At 38.1% G+C, this 26,238-nt stretch overlaps 1 protein-coding gene across 1 annotated transcript in view; it reads right to left on the bottom strand.

Annotated features, from left to right (window-relative positions):
* Positions 1-26,238, bottom strand: part of LOC136864119 (N-acetylglucosamine-6-sulfatase) — a 140,391-nt gene that overhangs the window by 77,910 nt on the left and 36,243 nt on the right. Inside the window, exons 3-4 of the mRNA XM_067140719.2 lie at positions 24,128-24,187; positions 18,505-18,708 (exon numbers count right to left, since the gene is read on the bottom strand). Of these exons, the coding sequence (XP_066996820.2) occupies positions 18,505-18,708; positions 24,128-24,187 (264 nt within the window). The remainder of the gene's footprint in view (positions 1-18,504; positions 18,709-24,127; positions 24,188-26,238) is intronic.

The following is a 26,238-nucleotide window of genomic DNA, read 5'->3' on the forward strand; positions in this document are numbered from 1 at the left end:
ACTCAGACCTCAGAAATACGTAAATTCAAACACATTTCAAAACTAATAATATGCAATAATCCCCCGTGTTTAATATGTCGCAGGTGAACAATATAGTGGAAGTGGAAAGTGTTTTTGAAGTCATTATTTGTAAAGTATGATATAATGCTTTATTTGTAATGACCTAACCTGTACTGTGTAATATTTGTAACATATGTATTTGTAAATAGTAGATTTCTATTATGTACTTACTGGAAGTATCTAGAAAATTGTTGAACAGGATGTGTGCCTTTTGTGGGTTATGTTTTCTAGAAGGAATTTTCTAACTATTTTGGAAATGGAAGATTTGCGAACGTGTGTATTCGAGAATGTTAGTTAAAGTTCGCGACGGAAATAGGAATTGTGATTGGTGAACCTAGGAGGGGATGGGCGGACTCATGCATTCTGATTGGCTACTCCAAGGCCAGAGTTTTCCTATATAAAGTGAGCGAGGCTGCGTTCGCAATAATTCGGTCTTGTCTTGGCCTGATCTGCCTTTAGTCTGTGTTGGTCTGCGTCGTGTGCTACGCCTCGCTTCCGGGATGGGCTACCCTCGGGTAAGAACTCTTACTTTCCGTTCCGGCTAAAATTTCCGTAATGTTCAGTTGCTATTTCGTATATGAGTCTGCCCTAGCCTAACCTAGATTCGTCAAATCAATTATTTACGACGCCTTAGCTTTTCTGCTGGGGTTCCCAGTTTGTTTTCGAGGCATTCCCATTTTTTATTTCACTAAATATGTAGATTGAGATTTAATACATTTACGTTGGGGTTTGCCTCTTGTAGTTCAGTGTCACTTGATATACGCTAGAGTTTAGGAGAGTACATTCACTTCACCATCAATTGTAATTGTTTTTACATTGCTTTTAACCTACTAACTTGCACTGTACTACTGGATTTGTAACTAGTTGTATAGTTGGTTTGAAGTTTGAAACTCGTAGTGAAGCCCATTATCAAAGAACCTTTAAGATATGTGTATCACAGAGCTTAGAGTTCGTAAGTTGTAATTTGGTGGATTTGGTTTGGAATGTTTTTGGTAAAATTTCACTTGTAAATAATATTTTGTCAAATTTAAGGATCACGGCGATTTATTTCGGAATCTGCAATCTAAGCCATGTCCATGCCCTCGGTAGGTCCTGCCTGTTTCCACTTTCCTGGTTTATTATCCACTAGTTGGCCCTACTGATATTTCATATTATGTTGTTGTTGGCTGAGACCCGCGTAGGGTTGCCGACAGTGGGGTTCGAACCCACTATCTCCAGGATGCAAGTTCACACCCACGTGCCCCTAACCACATGGCCACCTCACCCGGTAACATGATTATTAGGCATGGTTTAGCCCTAACTGTCGATTATTCCTATAATCACTTACTCTGTTCACTTCCGGTTCCTTTACAAACACATGACTGCATGTCGGCTGTTACAATATTTTATTTCTGTGTTATTTCTTTGGCTTATCTTCTTTCAATAAATTAATATATGATTTGACCTTCAAATAGTCACTCACGTCTCATCGTGAGTGACTATTTGAAAATCATTTCTGAATGAACTTAAATTATGTTGGCAAAATAAGGCACACATATTTCTATTCACTTCCTAAAATTTGTCTTAGGTTCGACAGAATCCGAGACTCCCACCACGACCGAACGTGCGAAGTTCACAAATTCCATTTTGAATAACACATGGCATGATACACGGTGTCCAGGTTAAAGGTATAGTAATGTAAAATTTAATAAGTTGAGAAGTAGTTGAGATATTTATTGGTAGTTTGTTTCTACAAATAGGGTAACTCAAAATGTTTTTTTACCCACCTAATAAACCTCGATATGTGGACCATTAGTGGCGCGACAGACATCTAATCTGTATTCCACTTCTCTCCAAGTGTTCTGCAGCATGGTAGCTATAACATCTGCGATGGCTGCATAAATGTGATGGCGTAATTCTGGTAGATCAAGAACTGGCGTCTGCTACACTTGATTCTTGTCAAACCCCCACAGAAAAGATCAAGTGGCTTAATGTCGGGGCTTCTAAGGGGCCAAGCAATCGATGGACTACCTCTCCCAATCCAGCAATCTGGGAACTCACGATTGAAGAAATCTCTCACAAGTTCCGCATAATGGCATGGTGCACCATCTTGCTGAATCACGTCATGAGGAAGTTGTGGCACAGCAAACAGCTCCAACATGTCTAGGTAACGTGTTCTATTAACTATAGGCTACGCGAAGAAGAACGGGTCTATAACCCTCTCCTTCAACAATCCACACCACACATTCACATTCAGAGAGTCCTGTTCGTACTCTGTCACTACATGGAGGGGTTCAGCTCCCCGTACGCAGTAACTGTGCGTTTACCGTGCCGGAAATATGGAATATAGCCTCATCCGACAATGATCTTTTGAATATGTCTAAGCAGTAGGACTATATTTTCAATCTGAAAGTAAAGAAATCTGTGGGTGAATAATTCTTTAGATGGAGTAGATTTAGACATAAATTGTTGCATTGGCAATAGTGATAAGTTTATTCCACCTCTAGCAATCTAATACCACAGTGTCTTTATGATTTTTTTAAATAAGTGAATCACTGCACCGGAAATCTTAGGGCATCACACCCCAAATTTTGTGTGAACTAGCCAATTCAAGGGTAAGCTGCAAAATTTTGAAATTAACTAATCATATCACAGCAACTCTTGAAGTAGCTGTCTATAATTTTCAAAAAAAAAAAAAAAACAAAGGGAATATAATACAATATTTGAAAATCAAAACAGTAGTTGTAATAACTATAAAGGTTTCAGACAGCTAACAGATAGGATTAACTTCAATTTTTAATTAAAATGATAGGGGCATTTTCAAAAAAATTCCCGGTGCACTAATTGCATGTCTTATTTAACCCCGCTTCAGACTGCATGTTAAATGGTTAAATGGAAAAGAATGTCAAAATAAATACAGAATTACAAATGAAAGTATAAACAAAGCTGAAGGTGAAACATTCTCAGTCAGTTATTAGTCATGGACGTTATATGTTGCAATCTCAAGAGTGTGATATTTTTTCACCTGTATGTTGCAATAAAACAAAAGAAAGAAAGGTAATAGTACCAAGAGTGCCATATGTAAGGAATTCTTCCACTGAATATTTTCCTTACTTACTACCATGTTTTGATGGATTTTAACTGGTTTAAAATCCCTTCCCCACTTCCCTCATAATCCTGCTCCAAACATTCATAACAATAACAGACACTGGGCACACAATGGTACAAGGAAGCAGAATGCTGACTGTTTATGATTTACCTTTATTATAGTGCATGAAATTATTTCAAACATATAAAGAAAATAATTTCTTGTTGGAATTATCATTTCTGAAGAAATAAGAGATCTGACATTTCCTTCCTCCACCATTCAAAGCAATGTTTGTTAATTGTTTAGAAGTCTGGATACCTAAACAGTGCATATTTGGACTAAGACCCTTTTAATTCTGAAAGATTAAATTTCATTCGCACTGCTCAGGCTCCTTCTAGTAGGGAAACCAGTACTAAAAATGCCACTGACCTCAGCAAGCATCAAACCTGTTATCGTAGAACATAAAGACTAATGACTATCCTGCTACACAAATAAGGTAGACCTATCTTATGCTCACTATATCTGCTGTTGCTCAGTTCAGTCCCAGAACAACAACTACTACTAGGGTTGATGTTGCTCACGTTCGTAAGTATAACGTTGAAGTACCCTACACGTGATCCCTGGGTGGTGTTAAGTGAGCAACAATATTCTGGCAGCCAGTCTATCTGAAAAGATCTCCTGACTATCGCATGATGTACTACTACCACTACTTTTTTTTTTTTTTGCTAGTTGCTTTATGTCGCACCGACACAGATAGGTCTTATGGCGACGATGGGACAGGAAAGGTCTAGGAGTGGGAAGGAAGCGGCCGTGGCCTCAATTAAGGTACAGCCCCAGCATTTGCCTGGTGTGAAAATGGGAAACCACGGGAAACCATTTTCAGAGCTGCCGACAGTGGGGTTCGAACCTACTACTACTTTTCTACCACATGCATTTGGCTTAAGGCAAATATACAGTTGAATCTGAGTTACATGTTTATCAAGGTTAAAAGCTGATTGCACGTATAACTAAGAATTACCTACAAATCAAGTTTATATATTAAATAAATCATTATTAAAATAATTTTGTCTATTTTCAATAATTAGATTAAAGAAAGGTTATTTCAGAGATATAAGTATACAGCGTAATTTGACATCCCTGAAGCACCTTAGATTTTGAGAATTTTCTACCACAACTGGAGGCGGTTTGTCAGAGCTATATGCATTGGAGGCAAGAACAGTAATGCAAATCTTCCCTTTTTGCCCCTCCATGGCATGGGTCACATTTCTTAGCTAGTGTTTTACTTGGAAGGAGATTGTAGAATAGACTGACCTCATCACAGTTGTAAATGTTTTGAGGCTGAGATTTTCTTGTGATTTCTGGTAGAATCTCTTCTTTCCAGTATTGCAATGTGACTTCGTCCACAGACTTCTGTTCGCCACAAACTGTTCTGATAATTCTATCCTGAGGAGGCCTTAAAATCTTCAGTGATGTTCATCATTTTAGTTAAATCTACTGCTTTAGTTATCAACATGTCTCCAATGAATGGAAGAATTGCAGTGCATCTTTGCAAAAGCCATGTAAAGAAAGCCTTTTCCAAATCTGCACCTGCCCCTGTTTTTGATAACTACGTTTTGTTGATTTTGCCAATTTTAAAAAATCTGTCTAAAACAGCATTTCTTTATCTAATGACTAAGCAAAGCATGGTAAAAGCAATTCCTAAATCTGCAACTATTTCAGCTTTAGCTCATAAATTTGACCTTCCCCTTTTCCTGCTCTCTGTGACCGGCTGACAGCAACTTATAATTTTTACCAACAGAACCTCTGTTTTTGTTAATGAATATGGCAAACATCTGCTGATGGCATCATTTTTATGTGCCTAGTTTTCATATCCTGCTTAATCTTTCTCCTCCAGCTTCATGCTTCACTATCGCTCTCCAGGACCTTCGTTACACACCGTACCGACCCCTCCAATATCTCCGGCTTAAGTTCCACCACCAACAATATTGAACGTTGCTGACTCTAATCTATCGCATTTCTATCTCACCTATGGATTGGTAACAACAAAAATGCATATGTCCGTACGGTTATTTAAAATCTCTTGCATGAAAATCAACTGTATTCCACAAACAGGTGTCGGTCTCGTAATCTTTCACTTTTAGTTCAATGTTGCGTAGTCACTTTCTATGACCTCTGTAACATTACTGAACCCTTCTAACATCTGCAGTTAAAGTCGCACCGCCAACAAAGCCGACTACTGTATCACATCTCTAACTCGCCTTAGTTTTATAGCAACAGGAAATGCACGTCCACAACTTTGTTACGTACAAATGAACTGTATTTAATGAAAATTAGTATGTATAACAACTACCTCTCTAAAGAACCGGAGAAATTGGGAAATGCCTTTTGGGCCCAGTTTCAATGATGGTGAAATCCTGACATTCACCTCCCCGTGGTAGAGAGGGGGCAACGGCTGTATATATAGATTATCTACAGGCGGCTAACGAATGAAGGGACCGAGTATCTCCCGGTATAAGGAGACCACCCTCTATCAAGTGCCAACGGCCTCCTAGGAGGGCGGATGAGCGGATAGAAGGAAGGGCACTCTTTTGCCCTTGGAGTGAGAAATTGCTCCTAAAGGCGGAAGAGCCACTAGATGGCCAACGGCATAGGATGGAGAAGGCAACGGGAAACCACTCCATTAAAGACCCACTCCACAAATTCATCATTCATCAAACCATATTTCATTAATCATCCTTTCAGATCACATCTGGAATGGTAAACCCTGACTACGGTCAGAAACATTGATCACTGATCAGATAATCAGCCAAATATGATTAGTCTTCTCACGAATAAATCCACCGGTTTGGACATACAAAATCAGCAGGTCCAAACAAAGACACCACTTGGATATGGTGGGGTGCCACGTAGAAGATCAAGGCGAGCTGGAGCGCCTGGAAGCCCAACAGATGACATGCAGACATATCAGGTTAAGAAAAGACTAAAATTCAATAAACCAGGACAATTTTCATTTTTTGCAACATTAAATATCAATTCAATTATGAACGTTGGCAAGTTAAAACATTTAACAGATGTATTGGACCAGCATAAGATAGTAATAACAGCTCTTCAAGAACTGCGCAATACAGATCAGGACCCATTAGAATCAGGAGGATATCGCCTTTACAAAGGTCCTCCAGAGAAAAGAGTGATGAAGAATGTTCCTCAATTTGGAGTAGGATTCTTGGTCCATAACAGCATATTAGATTCAATTGAAGCTTTTTCTTCGACCTCCCCAAGAATGGCACTCCTAACAGTTAAAGTAGAGAATAAAACATACACATTGATAAATGTCCATGCCCCAACGAATGACAAAAATAACAAAGAAAAGGAAGAAACAGAAAAATTTTGGGAAGAATTGGACCAGTTGATATCAGGTATCTCTGATACACATATTAAGGCAATGCATCTGTGAAAATCCTAAAATCTACCATTTTCATCCTATCACCTTAGAATTTTGATCATTTAATGCCAGTATCAGCATAATACAACATACAAAGTTTCAAGTTTCTATCAATAAGAGTTTTTGAGATATTCATAAATTTATGAATATTTTTAAAAATTTTCGATGTATTTATAAAATGCTCCTCATGCCAAACGGCTCAACAGATTTGGCTTAAAATTTAATCTTGGTTTTAAAAGACCAATATAAAAGAAGTGATGTGTGGGTTTTGACAAATTTTAATTGTACTGAAAGGAACAAATTATCTCACATAGGCTTAACTTTTTAAATATATTTTATGATGATCATGATGAGAAAAAAACAAATTGCCACTGATCTATTGCGTGTATTTTAAAATTTGCACATCAGTTTGTTATTATGTTGTATCTGAAACTATCCTAAAAGTTTCAAGAAGATTGGTTGAAAACTGTGGCATGAGGAGCATTTTGAATCTTGAAAAGTGCTGGAAAATAAATTCTGAGGAAAAAGAGATTGAAATTTTAGAGATGAACAATAGTCCAGTACTTGAATCTAGTTGACTTAAAACTCCCCAGCACCATATGTTTGACCCTCTGCTGCCTTCTTCCTGGCCTCACTAGCAGTTTTGAGAGTTTTAGTTTCCTTCGGGCTGTTTTGAACCCTTGTCACCCAGACACTCCACTGTGGTAAATTCTACGCTTGTCCCTCATTACACTAATTTTCTGTCCTGAGCTGCTAACTCTAACACCCCTAACACTAGCTTTTATTTTCTAGCTTGCTTCACAACCCATGTTGAATTCAGCAATTGCTGATGTTACAGCAATCTCCAGTTCTTTATTTGACATAAGCACTTCCTTCGGACACTTAGCCCAAATTACACTATACATTCCCCGGGCACAATATTTGGTGTGGGGATTTTAACTTCCCCTACTTGATCTTGTAAACTAGTACTTACATTCTTATTCCTGTTAGAAATGGCATTTTTCACTTTATCCAATACTTTACTAGGACGTTTCTTCCGGCGACGACAAGTCTCACTTCTCCTTCCCATTATGTACACTGATAATTACACAACCTCACAAATCCCAACCTCAAAAACTAAGCTGCTTTGACTAAGTAGATCCTCTTATTGTTTGTGGATCATTTTTAACACACTTATTACAAATGCAACATTTAATAAATTACAGAAAAGCAGAGTAGGCTTAAAACACGAATGATAAAAACAAAACGTGAGATCACAACTCTTTGTTTACATTCAATACAGGGTCAAGCTCCATCACTGAAATAAGCGCCAATTCCACTCGATATATCGATAGTCCATCAGAATAGCCAACATAAAGACCCACAGGAACAAAATTTCTTACATTCAACCCGTGCGCCCAATTCAAAATCTTCAACAAAAAAAAAAAAAAAAAAAAAAAAAAAAAAAAAAAAAAAAAAAACGAAAGATATTCATGAGAATGGTGTCGATGGGCGGCAACGCCCACTTGCTCCGGGTCATTTAAATGGCCGCTAAGGACTTTAAATGGCTGATATTTAAATAAAACAAAGCTCAAAAAGAAAGTACAAGGTATAAACATTATAAGAACGTAAAAACTAAAAAAGGATTTTTTTTCACAATTTTCACCAAATTTCACTAATACATTGCCTTAACACGTTCAGTACCTGCTTGTGAGCGGGACACTTGAATGCCTGGACCGGCCATTTTCATGCCCGGCCCACTTGACGTGCATCACTTATCACAATTTACAATTACTCCTAAACTATAAACGTTAGAAAAATGATACTTTGTGCTTACCTCTAGTAAATATGTAAGGTGTGATATATGGTGTGACAGGTTTCAAACGTCTAATTTTATGCAGCCTATCTGTACTTTCGGCATAACGATTACTGTCACCGAAGTAAAGAAAGGAAAGTATGAAGGAAGCGTTTTCGGAACATTGTTTTAGAAAATATCGTAGTATGAATAACAGGGTCTTCGGTCCAGTACATTTTTATATCAGGATTTCGGACTAATCGGTTTCCACGATTGCATGATCGAATTCTTTGTGAAAGGCCGGGGCGCCGCACTTCTCACTTGACTCGCGTATAGATTGGTCTGCTCACACACATACTGATAAAATTCGTCATTCATGAAAATACTCACGTAACTCAAAATATCCTGCTTATTTTCTATTTGAACGTTTATACCAGAATTCTCTGTAAATGGTGAATGGGTGGAGAATAACTAGTATGATATGTATCAGGCACTTCACTTTTCTCTATAGGCCTATAGAATTCGGGAATCGCAATTTCCTCGTCACTCTCACTTTCACTATCTGAGTCTATTTCAGAAATAAGTTCATCACCAGAATAATCATTGTGAACAATATCTATTTAATCTTCCGTAAGAAATTTTGTATTATAAGCCATTATACTACACTCGGTAAGGACGACACGCACTGCATTGGAATCTCAAGTACCGCCTTGACACGCGAGGAAGTTATGAGATTTTTCAGCTAAAACTGCTGAGATAAACATGGGCCCACTCAACGAGAGGCTTATCTCAACAAGGTCAACCAACTTCCTGCTACAACCAGTAACGCTGACTAAGGTGTAAGAATGCATAGATGAAGAATATAAACAGCATTCCTTCGCGCGGAACATTAAGCGTCTTACGCCGTCCACGGTCCGCAATGAGTTAAAATTTTACTTGGTGACTTTAATGCTAAAATAGGAAAAGAAAAACGATTTCGTACAGTAGTGGGTAAATGGCCAGCGCATAAATTTACAAATAAAAATGGTCAAAGATTAATTGATCTTTGTATAGATCATGGATTAATTTTGGAATCTACAAGGTTTAAAAGAAGACCACACAAACTAATGACTTGGAAATGCCCTAATATTAAATTGGGGGAGTTCCAGATTGACCATGTGGCCATGGACAAGAACTATCACAAAGACATTTATAATGTGAAAGTACTCCTTGGGGTAGACATAGATTCAGATCACTATATTTCCAAGATTAAAATAAAATTAACGCCAAAAAAGAAGAACAAAGTATCCAAATCCAATAGGAGGAAGAAGTATGACCCTAGTTATTTAATTAATAATAAACTCTATTTTGAAAGGTCTAAAACTTCTCTAAGCGACAATTTGGGGATGGTAATTGAAAAATTAAAAACCATAGCTGAAGAAATTGCTCCTGTTAAAAAACGAAAGAAACATGCTTGGTGGAATGTGGAGTGTGACACAGCGATTCAAAACAGGCACAAAGCATGGTTGAATGATCAACAAAAGAGATCAGAAAAGTCCCGTGAAGAACTAAATAATGCTAGAAAACAAACAGCCAAAGAAATCAGAAGGGTTAAGAGAAATTATCACAAAGAATCTTTAAACGCCATAGATGAAGCATTCATACAACATAAGACGAGGGATTTTTATAAAACGTTTCGACAATACCAATCAAACTATATTCCACCAACACTTATGATGAGAAATACAAATGGAGAACTGGTACATAGTAACCAAGAGAATGCAAAAATTTTAGCTCAATACTTTCAAGAATTACGTAATAGCGAAGAACCAACACAATACCTAGAGTATGACCTTCATTCAAAAAATAAAACACCATTAGAAATGTTATACCACCAGATTACAATGAAGTGTTGAAAGCCATTGATTCACTTAAAAATTACAAAGCTTCAGGGGAGAATCAACTAACTGCAGAAATATGGAAGAATGCTAATACACAAACAATTCAGAATTTACATAAATACCTCATAGACATTTGGAATACTGAAAAAATGCCCGAAGAGTGGAATATGGTGATAATACACCCTTTACATAAAAAAGGTGATAGATCAGATCCCAACAATTATCGGGGGATATCATTGCTGGATATCACTTACAAAAAATTTTCAAAGTTATTATACATGAGAATTCAAGAACAACTTGACTGTGAACTTGGAGAATACCAAGGAGGCTTTCATCCAGGGAGAAGTTGTGCAGATCGAATTATCAGTTTAAAGTGGATTATGAAGCATCGTAGGGTTAGAAACAAAAAGTTAGTTATCATTTTTGTTGATTTTAAAAAGGCGTATAATAGTATCCATCGTGAGTCATTATTGAATATCCTAAAAGAATTTGATTTACACCCAAAACTTATTCGCCTTATTGGAATTACCCTTAAGAACACTAAATCTAAAGTCAGATTTAGAAATTAACTCTCAAAGCCATTTGACATTAATACTGGACTTCGACAGGGAGATGGACTCTCACCATTATTGTTTAACTGTGTATTGGAAAAATCGTGCGGGAATGGAATAAGATGTGTCAACCTAACATCAAGATTGGCAGAAAAATAAGACTCAATTGTTTAGCATTCGCTGATGATCTTGCACTACTTGCTAATGATATGGAAGAAGCTAAATTGCAAATAGAAGAACTTTATAACATAGCAAGAAAAGTTGGATTGGAAATTTCATATGAAAAAACAGAATAATGCCAACCTTCCCTGTTACAGCACCAACCATTACCTTAGCCAATACCAAACAAATTACAATTGTGAATAAGTTTAAATATCTTGGTGAAATTATGACTTGGAACTCCAATGAAAAATCATCAATAGAAAGCAGAATATTTAAGTTAAAAAAAGCACAACGAATTACATGGCCAACGTACAAGAAAAAAATCTCTTTCAATAAATGCTAAACTTCAGCATTACTGTTCCGTCATTAAACCTGACGCGACTTATGCTTGTGAAACACTATTTAAATTGAACACCAAAGCAACAACTGATACACTGCAAAAGGTTGACAGAAGGATACTCAGAACAATCATTAATAAAAAACATCAGGTAGATGGACAATGGAGATTATTGTCTAATGCAGTGGTTTATAGGGAAAGTGAATCTATAATAGATATGATGAGAAAGAGAAGAATTGCCTTTTTCTGTCATCTTTCTAGATTAAATGATAATAGGGTAATAAAAGAAATATTTAATTACTTTTGGAAAAGTAAAACAAAAAATAATTGGTTTAAAGAAGTTCAGAATGATTTAGAAGAGATGAATATTACAATGAAGCAAATTGAAAATAGAGAAGAAAAAAGGATTCTCAAGAACAAACAAATAAGATTGTCATTAAAAACTGTACAACACAAACAATATGTCATATCTGATGAAGAAAGGGCAGCCAGGTCAGCCAGAATGAAGAGGTTTTGGGAAAGGAAGAAGATGATGCAAGCTACATCTTCAGTTAATTCTTTGTTAACATAAATGTATTTGGGTTTGATTTAAGTGCTCCAATGTGGGCGTAAATAAATATAACAACTAAATATTTGTAAGTGGGTTACATACAAAATGAGGTTTAATCAACAATATTTTCAATTATATTTTGCTGGGATCTACAGAAATGTATGTATGAATCAGAATTATGCATGGGTTACATACATATATATGCCAGTTTCAACTGTACTTTTTTTCTATATTACTTTATATTTCCATGACTTCTCACCTATCACCATGTTTCCAGTCCAGTACCAGCTGCTCTATGATGGTCTTAACCATGTCCATCCACCACAATGTGTTTTATTCGTTCACTGATTCAATATGTCCAAACTACTCAGTCCCTCTTTCTCCATGCTATAATTTCATTTTTCTACCTTTAATTTTTTCCATACCATACACCTTCATTTTCCCCACTCTCTTATTCCTTGTCTTCTGTAATACACTGACTGACAGAGCAAATGCAACACCAAGAAGGAGTGGTTCGAAAGGGATGAAAGTTGGGGAAAAAACAGAGACGGCACGGACAAATAATTGATATTTATTTCAAACCGATATGCAGGTTACACAATGCGCACGACATCAACTCAGTAGGATGTAGGACCACCGCGAGCGGCGATGCACGCAGAAACACGTCGAGGTACAGAGTCAATAAGAGTGCGGATGGTGTCCTGAGGGATGGTTCTCCATTCTCTGTCAACCATTTGTCACAGTTGGTCATCCGTACGAGGCTGGGGCAGAGTTTGCAAACGGCGTCCAATGAGATCCCACACGTGTTCGATTGGTGAGAGATCCGGAGAGTACGCTGGCCACGGAAGCATCTGTACACCTCGTAGAGCCTGTTGGGAGATGCGAGCAGTGTGTGGGCGGGCATTATCCTGCTGAAACAGAGCATTGGGCAGCCCCTGAAGGTACGGGAGTGCCACCGGCCGCAGCACATGCTGCACGTAGCGGTGGGCATTTAACGTGCCTTGAATACGCACTAGAGGTGACGTGGAATCATACGCAATAGCGCCCCAAACCATGATGCCGCGTTGTCTAGCGGTAGGGCGCTCCACAGTTACTGCCGGATTTGACCTTTCTCCACGCCGACGCCACACTCGTCTGCGGTGACTATCACTGACAGAACAGAAGCGTGACTCATCGGAGAACACGACGTTCCGCCATTCCCTCATCCAAGTCGCTCTAGCCCGGCACCATGCCAGGCGTGCACGTCTATGCTGTGGAGTCAATGGTAGTCTTCTGAGCGGACGCCGGGAGTGCAGGCCTCCTTCAACCAATCGACGGGAAATTGTTCTGGTCGATATTGGAACAGCCAGGGTGTCTTGCACATGCTGAAGAATGGCGGTTGACGTGGCGTGCGGGGCTGCCACCGCTTGGCGGCGGATGCGCCGATCCTCGCGTGCTGACGTCACTCGGGCTGCGCCTGGACCCCTCGCACGTGCCACATGTCCCTGCGCCAACCATCTTCGCCACAGGCGCTGCACCGTGGACACATCCCTATGGGTATCGGCTGCGATTTGACGAAGCGACCAACCTGCCCTTCTCAGCCCGATCACCATACCCCTCGTAAAGTCGTCTGTCTGCTGGAAATGCCTCCGTTGACGGCGGCCTGGCATTCTTAGCTATACACGTGTCCTGTGGCACACGACAACACGTTCTACAATGACTGTCGGCTGAGAAATCACGGTACGAAGTGGGCCATTCGCCAACGCCGTGTCCCACTTATCGTTCGCTACGTGCGCAGCACAGCGGCGCATTTCACATCATGAGCATACCTCAGTGACGTCAGTCTACCCTGCAATTGGCATAAAGTTCTGACCACTCCTTCTTGGTGTTGCATTTGCTCTGTCAGTCAGTGTATATTCTCCAAAATTTCACCTATGCTGCCTGTATTTGACTCTATCTCTTTTCTTTGACTTTTTTAAAAATTTGCTTTATCTCGCACCGACACAGATAGGTCTTATGGCGATGATGGTATAGGAAAGGGCTACGAGTGGGAAGGAAGCAGCTGTGGCCTTACTTTAGGCCTGTCAACAGTCAAGATCGAACCCACTCTATTTCTCAAATGCAAGCTCAAAGATGTGCAACCCTAAACGCACAGCAAATTTGCTCGCTTTTTTTTTTTTTTTTTTTTTTACACTGGACATTTCTCATCAGCAAATGTCAAGACAGGGTATGTAATATACTTTGTACATTACCTTAGCCTTCATGAGCACATAGTAGATACCATAAAACACTCCTAGTAATAATGCCCTGATTTTCATTTCCAGTTTTGAATTTTTCTTTAATTAATTCTCTATTTGGAGTTCTCTACAATAATAATATCTTTGTCCCTGTTTTTTACTGTTCTATTTCCCTCTCCCCTCTACTGATTCCACTGTCTTGCTTTTCTTTTTCTTTACACTGATTTTCATTCCTCATTCTTACTACATCAAGATGTTCTTGTGCTTCTCTCTAATCTATTCCTTAAATCATAATGAACAGTAAATACCAATGAGTTAATTCTTGTACCACCATATGCTTCTTCAAACACTGCCATCTTCAAATAGACGGAGTCTCCCCTTATAAATACTAGGTCTACATTTATTTCTTCACAGACCTGTAACATCTTGGCCCTATGAAACTGTCGGCGTAAGCCAAGATCAAGGTTCAAGACTTTCACACCTCCAGCTGAAATTGGAGTTTCATTCACAGCATATAATTTAAAACTGTTGTCTAACTTATCACCTTTGGATGCCGGAATAATGGAAACATCTGCCCGTTGGAGATTTCCTGTGCATCCCACTGGCACGGCTGTTTGCATTTTTCAGGCATGCATTTCCTTCCAAATTTAAAATGGTAACAACAGCATTTACCATTAGGGTCGAATTTCCTCCTACGGCAACTCGAGCTGTGGCCTCTGCTTGGAGATCTACAGTATGAGCTTCTGCTATGGCTGCAGCATCTTCCTGTTGATAATGTTGCTATTTGTTGCTCTAACTGTGAAATTTTAGCAACTAACTCTCCCCTCTACTGATTCCACTGTCTTGCTTTTCTTTTTCTTTATACTGATTTTCATTCCTCATTCTTACTACATCAAGATATTCTTGTGCTTCTCTCTAATCTATTCCTTAAATCATAATGAGGATTCATTTCTAGCATTTTGTCTGCCATAACGGCAACTCTGTCAAGACATTCCTCACTTACAACGAGGACGCTTTTTTTATTGAGTCCGGATGTTTCTCTAGCCGAAGAGTGAGAAGAACTGTGTCAGAGACATCTCTTCCTGCCAAAGACTTCATTTTCCTTAGTAACTGGCTCAGCTTATAATCTCCTAGCTCAATACCAGTAACTAACCTCTTAATTCTTTTATCTTCACTTTATTTTACTAGCTGATGTACTGGTGCTTCGCTACGGGAAAGACTGACTTTGTGGTTTTCCACTGAAGTCAACATAGGTAATTACAAGAAGTCAGTAGGAATGTAGCGATTAAAAGCAATGTTACCATATAAAATACTCGATCAAATGAAAAACCGCACATTTTCTCACTTTTAACGAACAGTACTATGGTGCCGATCTAACAGTCCAAAGTCCCAGAGCTGGAATGACCAGACCGCAGACAGCCATGTACACTCCTCTGCCATTATTCCATTAAATATACACACTGCTCATTCCAATGAGTGCCTCAGAATAAGGATTGAATAACTCGGAGGCTATGATGAACCAGTGTGTTACGTACCAGTGGTATCAGAAAATTTATGAACCAGAGGAATGGCAAGCTAAAGAAGAAATTTATCTAACACCCCAGCTACTTCCCGCCAATATTCAGGTAGGCTGTTATACTCGGTACGACCGGGCGAGTTGGCCATGTGGTTAGGGGCGCGCAACTGTGAGCTTGCATCCGAGAGATAGTGGATTCAAACTCTACTGTCGGCAGCCCTGAAGATGGTACTACGTTGTTTCCCATTTTCACACCAGGCAAATGCTGGGGCTGGACCTTAATTAAGGCCAAGGCCGCTTCCCTTCATACTCCTAGCCCTTTCCTATCCCACCGTCACCATAAGACCTATCTGTGTCAGTGCGATGTAAGGAAAATTTAAAAACAACTCGGTACGCAGCAGTAATCCTATCTATCGGAGATGAGTGACAACAGAAGACACAAAGCACATCAGAACAAACAATGGTCAATGTAATGTTATTGTTGATCACTTTTATTAGCTTTCTATATTATAGGCTTTCACATTTAGTTTTCTTTCGACTCTGTGTTATTAGAGCATCTTATAAAATTGTTTATAGTGTAGACTGTAGTTCCTTATTCTCCGACTTTACATATCGATTTTCATTAAATTCTGTTTACCCATTTTCTCCAGACTCGGCGCTGATATGGACTTAGTAACAAAAATCCAAATTCAAGAATATCTCTGTGATCATAGCTGGTACGTTAACAATGTCTAAGACATAAATAATCGGAAATTTAATACTGTGTAACTTTAGTTATGTAGTATTTATCAATACGACCACCAATAACAAAAATTTTTGAGAATTAAATTTAAGGCCTTCCCCTAAACTACCATTTCACTCAGCGTGAATAAAACTATTTATAGCCTAGATTGTAGCAACTTATTCAAAGACTTTGCATACAGATTTTCATTAAGATACGACCACTAATAATAAATATTTGATAATTAATTTTTAGCCCTTCCCCTAAACTACCATATTGCTCAGCTTGAATACAATTATTTATGGCCTAGAGTATAGCTACTTATTCTCTGACTATGCATACCAAATTTCATTAAGATACGACCTTTAATAGCATAAATATTTGAGAATTAAATTTTAGACCTTCCCGTAAACTACCATTTCTTTCAGCATGAATAAAATTATTTATAGCCTAGATTGTAGAGACTTATTTCCCAACTTCGCGTACCGATTTTCATTAAATTCTCTTCAGCCGTTTTCTTGTGATGCGTGTACATACATACATACAGACAGACAGACAGACAGACAGACAGACAGACAGACAGACAGACAGACAGACAGACAGACAGACAGACATTACGGAAAATTAAAAAGTGCATTTCCTTGTTACTGTGGACACGACTGATACAGAAATACCATCCTTTTCAAATTCTGAGCAATGTACAGACAAAACTCTTATTTTATATATATAGATATCAAGAAGTTGTAATTTTGCACCAGAATACTTATTTACCTGATTTCGGGTTATTATGTCCCAGATATTCTCCACATACTTTAGTTCTAGTTGGGCAATTAGGTAATTGAATCAGTAATCGGGAGATAGTGGGTTCGAGCCCCACTGTCGGCAGCCTTGAAGATGGTTTTCCGTGGTTTCCCATTTTCACACCAGGCAAATGCCGGGGCTGTATCTTAATTAAGGCCATGGCTGCTTCCTTTCACTTCCTAGGCCTTTCCTAACACATTGTCGCTATAAGACATATCTGTGTCGGTGCGACGTAAAACAAATAGCAAAAAATAGGTAATTGCATTTCATTTCTTCCTTCGTTATCATATTTATGGCAAACTGCGCCTCCACCTGTAGAACCATATATATTGTTTCTCCGACCAGAATGGGGGAATCTTAATACTAACTTTATTAATAACACACGTTTTGCCTTCAAGCTCACTTTCATAGTTCCCTCCCATGTTAGGGTTATCTTCCTCCATTGTACACTGCTGTAAACTGAGAGATGACAGAATTACGTCTGGAAAATCATGTCGGAGTCACCACTTGATGCATGTTTGATTTTTAAACGTATTTATAACTAAATATAACCACTATTAAATATACAAACATTCTATTTATTTATTCTTTTTTTTTTTATGCCATGCCTCCTTGATCTCACCAAATGATTAGTTCTATGAATTTTTATATTTCCTTTCATAGGGCCAAGACGTTACAGACCACAACGACCATTGTTTCTGTTTCACAGCTTCATCTGGAGAGTGAGCATCAATACTCACTAAGGAGCAATCTCGATAATCTTCAGTCTTGATATGAGAAGTTTAGGATAAGGGAGTCAGATGAAGATGGAGACAAGGAAGAGACAAAAAGATAAAGATGAATCCAAATGGTATTAGACTTAGCCTTGTGTTCTTAATTTCCTCATTAGTGTTTTATACTTGTTTGGAATTAGAATCCAAATCATCAATATTATACCAATAATTCTCATCACCATCATTGTTGTCATCACTCCCAAGAATATTCAAAACATTTGAATCATAAAATGATAAAATATATTTCTCAAAATGTATTTTCTTCAGATAGGCCCAGTTGTGATAAGAATAGACCAACATATGTGTCAGAATTTGATAGTACTCAGATATTATGACTGCAGTGATAAATATCATATTATAATTATTATTATCACTTTTATTTTCACATCAAATGTGAATGTATGTATGTATGCATGCATTATTAATATTCTGTTTATGCACGTATATGTATGTGAACCAAAAAATTTCTGAAAATGTTTGTCACCAATCAAAACTCCTAAGTTGTACATAAATTGAAAAAATATGCACACTGTTGTTATTATTATTATTATTATTATTATTATTATTATTATTATTATTATTATTATTACCACTACTATTATTAAGCAACATCCCTGAAGAAAGAAGGAATAATGAGGGATTAATGTAAGCTACCTGATTCAAATATTTTCCAGCATAGAAAGTTGTATAGCCATTTTCATGAAGATGTGCAGCAAAAGTTTGAGTCTCATGTTTTTGCTGCCAACTAGGACTACTGCATCCGCCATCTACTGAATTGTTTACTGTACCATGGTTATGAAGATATAATCCAGTAAGAATTGATGAACGGCTAGGACAACATATCGGAGTAGTCACAAACTGAAAATAAAACCAGAAATACCAGTAATGTTTTTACAGTATAAAAATAGTTCTTATGCTATAACTTACTGGAATACCACCAAACTAAACTATTACATATTAGTCTTTCTTTCCCTCTTCGACACATTGATGTTCAGAAAAACTTTTCCATCTAAATTCCTTGAAGTTCTTTTTAAATGTTTACAAGGTCAGTTAACATGGACAAATTAAGGACTTTTAAACATTCTTTTTCGTAAAACCCAAAGGTATAAGGGTAACATATTTGCCTTTTTTAACTGGGGGCACTATATTCTATTCCCGGTCCGTCCTACGAACTTAATCCTGGACTGAGGTCTGGTACGTAGTTCATGCAGCCTCGTGACAGTGTTTGATATGAGAGGCAGTAGATCTGGTCAAGAAAGTAATGTGATCTATGACTGAGTATGCCGTCATGCTGAACATGTGAAACTCCATTATCTACAGGTCATCTGGCTGGGCAGCCATCATCGTGGCAAGCCAAACCATTTAAAGAGCTGTATGCGCGACAAGGTTTTTTACTTTTAGTATCCAAACTATGATACATGTTTTTGTGTCTATCTTAACACAATTTCATCTATACTTCCTGACATGTAAACATATACACTAAGGGTAAAACCTTACCCTTTCTTCCCTGTTAATACTGAAGGTAGTGATTTATAGTTATTTTCTAACAGTTGGGTTCGATTCAGTGTCGCTAACCATAAAGTTTAGGGACCCTGCTTGCCTATACAATGTCTTATAGTTACTGTTAATCCTGCACGTTGGCTCTATATAGTCATGGTTTTTTTGTTCTTTTCATGACTAGCAAGATTTATGTATCGCCACTGCCATATTGTGAAAATCATTAGTGTTACATTTGAAGTGAATTTGACAGGATTTTATAGGCATTTAAATGAAGAGATATGCTTCTGTAGTTATTCACATCTGCATTTTTGCATTTTTTATAGAGAGGCTATATAAGAGCTAGCCCACATTCTCCAATATGGCAACAAAATTGGGACCAACCATTTTCAGAAGTTTGGCAACTATGGCATCCTTGCCTGATATCTTGTTGCTGGGGAAGGATGCAACGATCTGGGTGATTTCCTCTCAATCAGGAGGAAAAGAATTAGGCAAAATAAAGGATGGCCAGAGCTGCCAAGTTCTGGAAAGGAAAGTAAGTAGGCCTACCACATTTAGTTGTGTAATGACTGCCAACAGTGTTAAGGGCATTCGGAAGGGGCTATGTCTGCCATGTTAAAATGGGTGTTTTTAAGGAACATTTTCTCATAAAGTTATTTTTTTTATTTTTTTTTTTGCTAGTTGTTTTACGTCGCACCGACACAGATAGGTCTTACGGCGACGATGGGACAGGAAAGGGCTAGGAGTGGGAAGGAAGCGGCCGTGGCCTTAATTAAGGTACAGCCCCAGCATTTGCCTGGTGTGAAAATGGGAAACCACGGAAAACCATTTTCAGGGCTGCCGACAGTGGGGTTCGAACCTACTATCTCCCGAATACTGGATACTGGCCGCACTTAAGCGACTGCAGCTATCGAGCTCGGTCATAAAGTTATGAACCAAGGGAATTCCTTTTTTGTATACATATTTATTACACCCTCGCACGTAGATAGACGACATAATTTTTTAATATCTTCTGTTTTTTTGAAAATATACATTTTTAAGTGAACATCAAAATTTTATGTTTTAAAAGGAGACATTTTGTTCCATAATTCAGAAATTGTACCTTTGACTTTAAAAATCTCATGTTAAAATACGTAGAATGATTAGTTACATGCCACCTACAAGTTTGGTTAATGTACGTTCAGTGGTATCCGAATAAATGTTCCTTAGATACACAAAAAACTACTTTTCAGGAAACGAGCCTCAAAGTTCCTTATGCATTCCACATTCGTACAGAGGATCATCTGGGTTCTCTTCCATCTCAACTTGTAATCTTCTATTTACACTTCGTTTCTTCTGTCTTCCAAGCTTTACCAGCTCCCTTTCTGCTGCATCTGCTTTCCTTTTTCTTTCCTTATCTATAATTGACATTCATTTCAGTGTTGTGCCCTAGAGGTACCGGTATACAAAGTCTTTGTAGAACTTCGCTCTTCGAGATATTGCCCCCATTGTATATTGCCACAGCATCATAAACACCAAAGTGGAGTGTTTTTATACTCATAAATACTCTCTTGGGTATCCGAGTCCAGATCAAATGATTTAAGCATTCATTAGGGTTTTGGGTTTTACCGAGAAGGCATTTCCGGAGGAGATTTTCATAGGATAAGTCTCTGAAGACTGGCCTTATGGGTTCGGCGATTGCATGTGGGAGACTGTGCTTGTGGTTGTGGTCGCAGTTTCCTTCATTTTATGGTATTTGCACCACGTGTCCTCCCCTTTTGGAAACAAACCGTGCTGTGGTTGTTCATTCTGCATCTTTTTTGTAGTCAGTTGGGGAACACACATTTGCACACTCACTTGTAACGTTCGGAATAACAACAGTGATTTTCCTCTTTCCCACATTCTTGCACACCTTGAAAATCCTATTACTATGTTTATGCATCTTGTTAAGTGTATAAAACCAAATGAAAAAAAAGCAGCTGAATACTGTTGTAAAAAAGCCGCCAAAACAAGCAATAAACACATGCAGTTATGTTCTCAATCATTCTGCCGTCCAGGTTGGCCAACAATTGAAAGTTGCACTTTCCTGCAGCAGAGATATCCTCTGGCAGAAAATGACCATGTTCTGAAACATAAACACCTTCAACAGAGTCTCTGTCACCGCTTACAAATGGAAAGTAATGTTATGTCACATCAGTTAGAGGACATGTCATGCCCGACATCTGCAGCACTCCAGGTAATTTAAAAATGAACACCCTTTCAAACGTCGCAGAGGTCTGAAACAAAAATTATTCTAAAGAAGAAAGTCACAGGTATATAAAACTGCAAAAAAGTAAAAAAATATTTTTTTTTCGATTTCACCCCTTCCGGGTGCCCTTAAGTAGATGACTGGAGATGCATGACTGAGGCAATAACATGGAAGAATTGGGATGTAGAAAATACCAGCCTTACAGTGTCCACAGTGATATTTGGAAAAAGTGGAGCACGGAAGGGTCTTGGTCCTCTCATAATACTACAGAGCCCGTTAAAGGCAGAAGGATCTACGGACATTTACTGATGGTATAACTTTATCTTTGAATCTTCCTACTTATTCTTCACCATCAGTTTATTTTGATACTTCAACCTCTACAGAACATTCCCAGTCACTTAAAATACTAATAATGTCTCACCCTTTTCACCCAAATCCAAACAATTTTCACCCTTGTAGTTCTTCACCTACTATGCAATCCAACCCTCTGCACAGCATATTTAATGTTGAAATTATTAAGCAGTCTATAAGAGAAGTACCTCGATTAGTAAATACTTATCCTCCAAATCTAACTGTAACAGGAAGTGCCTAAACTAGTAAATACTGATCCTCGAAATCTAACTATCTGCTTATGAAAGTGGTTTGGATTTGATTGAAAGGGGTGAGACATTATTAGTATTTAAGGTGGCTGGGGATGTTCCATAGAGGATGAAGTATCAGGATAAAATGATGGTGAAGCATGAGTAGGAAGATTCGAAGATAAATTTATACTATCAGTAAATGAAATCAAATCAGCACAAGGTGGATTTGGTAACAATAGGTGACGAGGTGTCACCTGAGGAAGTTCATCACTAGAATAATGCTATTTAAAGAAACATTATCAGGAAAGTAAGCCATTTTGGTTGTAAAAAAACCAAGAAGATGAATATAACTTCCAAAAGAAAATTATAGCAGTAGTAATACATGATCTGCTACCAGTGAAGTGTTACTTTTACCAATATAGTTCAAAATGACGTAGTAATGCCAGTCAGGTTAAATTAAAATGTTCCAGGGAACACCACAACCATTCTCATTCTTAGCAGCAGTAATATCCAACAGTTATGTGATACAAGTACCAATACTACTTAGAATGATGAAAAATAGGTAATTGCAAGAATAATCCAAAGTGCATAATCATAACTCATTGCCAAAACAGGCTGGGCACTCAGAGGACTCCATGGAGGGTACATGGATAAAGCAGTAATCAGGAGATCGTGGGTTCGAGCCCCACTGTCGGCAGCCCTGAAGATGGTTTTCCGTGGTTTCCCATTTTCACACCAGGCAAATGCTGGGGCTGTACCTTAATTAAGGCCACGGCCGCTTCCTTCCCATTCCTGGCCCTTTCCTACCCCATCGTCGCCATAAGACATCTCTGTGTTGGTGCGACGTAAAGCAAATAGCAAATAGCAAACATGGATAAAGGATACATGGATATAGGAAATGGTTCAGTTAATTAGTTAACCAAACTAAGAACAAGTTCTTTGAAATAGTAACTTATTATGACTTTGAATCAGAACATCAATAACTGACCACATTCCTAGACCAGTAGAAACAGATATTAGTTACAAGTAGAACAATTAATACAATTAAAACATTATTCAAAGACCGCACTTTTACAGGATTTATGAAAAAAAGGAATAGTTTTCAAGAGAGAAAAAGAACAGTAGAGGGAGTCCTTAGAAACAGATAATTTTAACACCGGAGGCTGTTAAGCAAAAATATGAAAGCCAATTAACAGAATAAGTGAATAAATTATAGACTTAAATCATGCATTTCCACAGTCCAGCTCAAAGCACATTTTAAAAGGAACTTCACCAAGTTAAGTGTCCAGCACTCGTAAATAGAAAGGAACCTTATCCAAATACATTTGACTTGGAATCGGGAGCAAAGTAAAACTTGCCCTGGTTCCGTACATGAGGGATAAATAATAGAGTCGCCTTAACTCACCATATTATGGAGTCCACAAACAAAGTTCCTAGATATATGGGAAACAACAAGCGAGGAGCAGCACCCTCCAACCACACACCGACGATGAAGACCGGGTGGTTGATCGAGCAATTTATACCGATGTGCATGGAACTCACTAGAACACTGATGGAAGGTTACGTCTTCCAGAAAGTTGGAGAAGAGTCTCTACAGGTGACATAGACAATAAGCTCATGGAGCAGTAGTGTTGTTTAATATGTGATTCTTCTCAACGAACGCTGATAGTATCAGGGAGTGATGCGATTGCATGAAGATGAGGCAATGAAATTTAATAAGGTAGGCTGCAATCATTATATAATCAGTGTTTCAAGATATATTACTACTGAAAGAGAAAGCACACATTATTTCTAATGTATATATTTTTAACTCAGCACTTATAACAAAGTCACAACAGATAGCATCTTCAAAAGAAAGAAGAGGGAGAAAAACATGAGGAGCATGATAGTAAACTTGTAAAACCAATAGGCTTAATGCAAAATATTAATAGGAAATTAGGAATATTCCAAAAACTTGCACCAAAATACTTACAGCATTAGTAAAAGTAGCTCCCACATCAGCTATCAGTTTCTGAGTTTTCACCATTGGTGTCTGTAAAAAAAGAAATATGTTACTAATATGTTTGTAATATATAATAACCAAGGAAACATTTTGTTAAAAGATTCAGTTAGAAATTATAAATTCCTACGGCCTACAAGAATCTTGATATATCAGTGTAACTTGCAAATTCAGCTGGTTTGATTGCACATGGATAAATACAGAAAGCTGTTATTACAGGAGCAACAATGAAATACTAGTTCTGTAAATGAAACTGATATTAAGGATATTTTGCTAAAATGTGAATAATTCAAGAGATGAGAATTAATCCTTTTGGTAGAAAATTATACCAAGAACAAACAGTAAACCTTAAATTTATCAATGTATGTATGTATGTATGTATGTATGTATGTACAGGGTGGCACACAAATAGTTGACATATTTGAAAAGCAAATATAAAATGCAACTTTTGTACTATATTGTTAAAATTTTGCGCACACCTTACCTGTTTCATGGAAATATCTGTACAGGTGACACAGCTGCTTTGCCTCCAAATGCCTGCATTCCAGTGAGTTTTCTGCCATGGCCAACCATGGCGACTCTCCGTTCAGCGCCGCACCAAAACAACTATCTTTTATTGTGAATCAAAAAGTGTTACGGCGACACCAAGGAAATTTCGAGCTGTGTTTCAGACTAGGTGGGCACCAGCAAGGAACACCATCCTTCGCTTGTACAGAAACTTTGAAGAGCAAGGCGGTGTGAAGGAAGAAAAGCAACCACGTGCACCAACAGTCCAGTCTCCTGAAAACATCACTGCGCTGAGGGTCGCCATGCAGCGTAGCCCACGCAAGTCAACATGGGGAGCTTAAAGATAAAGTGGAATATCGCACCATTCAATTCAAAGAATGTTACACGGTAACCTTCAATTGTACCCCTGCAAAATTACTGTTCTACAGAAGCTAACAGATCTTCACAGGCAGAAGAGTTTGCAGAACGTCTTATGGACTAAAGATAATGTACGTTTAACACTTGGTTATCTGATGAAGCCTATTTTCATCTCAACGGGCAGTTAATAAACAAAATGTGCAGTTTTGAGCTATAGAAAAACCAGACATTATTCACGAAAAAGACACGTAGGGAGAAAAAGTGAGTCTGTGGGTAGTTATGTGAGTCATGCGTTAACTGGACCATTTTTCTTCAGTCAGACAGTTAATGCACAGCAATAGAAGGACATGCTGGGGAATGAATTCATGCCTCTAATTCTCGCTATCCCTATTCATACGCAGTGGTTTATGCAAGATGGTGCAATACCTCACACAGCTAACGATGTTCTTGAGTTTTTGAGGGGAGTATTTGGTGATCATGTAATGTCTCTTCGTTACCCACAGTACAACAGTGAGGGCGGATTCCTATGGCCTCGTTAAAGCCCAGATTTAAATCCTTGTGACTTCTTTTTATGAGGCTATTTGAAAAAAAAACCTCTTCGCTTCAAGACCTCAAAGCTGCATGGAAATGCATGCTCGGATTGTGCAGCTCTGCAGTGAAATTCATGAAGACCTATGAAAAAAAGTCGTCAGAAACATGCGTACTCGTCTCGAAGATTATCTGCCGCAGTGGAGGCCACATTGAATATGTAATATAGTGAAATGTATTTCCAGGGTCCAAGCTGCCTGTATCTAAAATTTCATTAGTGTTCTGTGAAAAGTAAAGTTGATATTCTAAAATTAAATGTATCAACTATTCGTACGCCACCCTTATGTATGCATTTATGTACACCACTCAAAAAAGAAGTTTGGTCACATCCTTAGATGTTCCCAAGTACATTGTGTGAATGTACAGTGGGATGGAGAAGATCGGACTATTACATCAATAACATAACATGTTTACATAACAGAGGGCTCCACTGACCGCTGGATGTTTGGGAGGATTCAGTGTCAACTGAAAGGTACGAGTGCCTCAATTAAAATTGCGTGCAAAGGCTGGTCTGTGTGGTGTGTAGTATTTACAAGTCATGGTTGATCATGTTGATCAAGTTAGGCAATGGGGGAAGCAGCTGTCATCAAAAGAAGCCACTCTTAAATAGAGTAATAGTAATAATAATAATG

Source organism: Anabrus simplex, chromosome 2, assembly GCF_040414725.1.
Source record: "Anabrus simplex isolate iqAnaSimp1 chromosome 2, ASM4041472v1, whole genome shotgun sequence".
In the NCBI taxonomy this organism is placed as follows: Eukaryota; Metazoa; Arthropoda; class Insecta; order Orthoptera; family Tettigoniidae; genus Anabrus; species Anabrus simplex.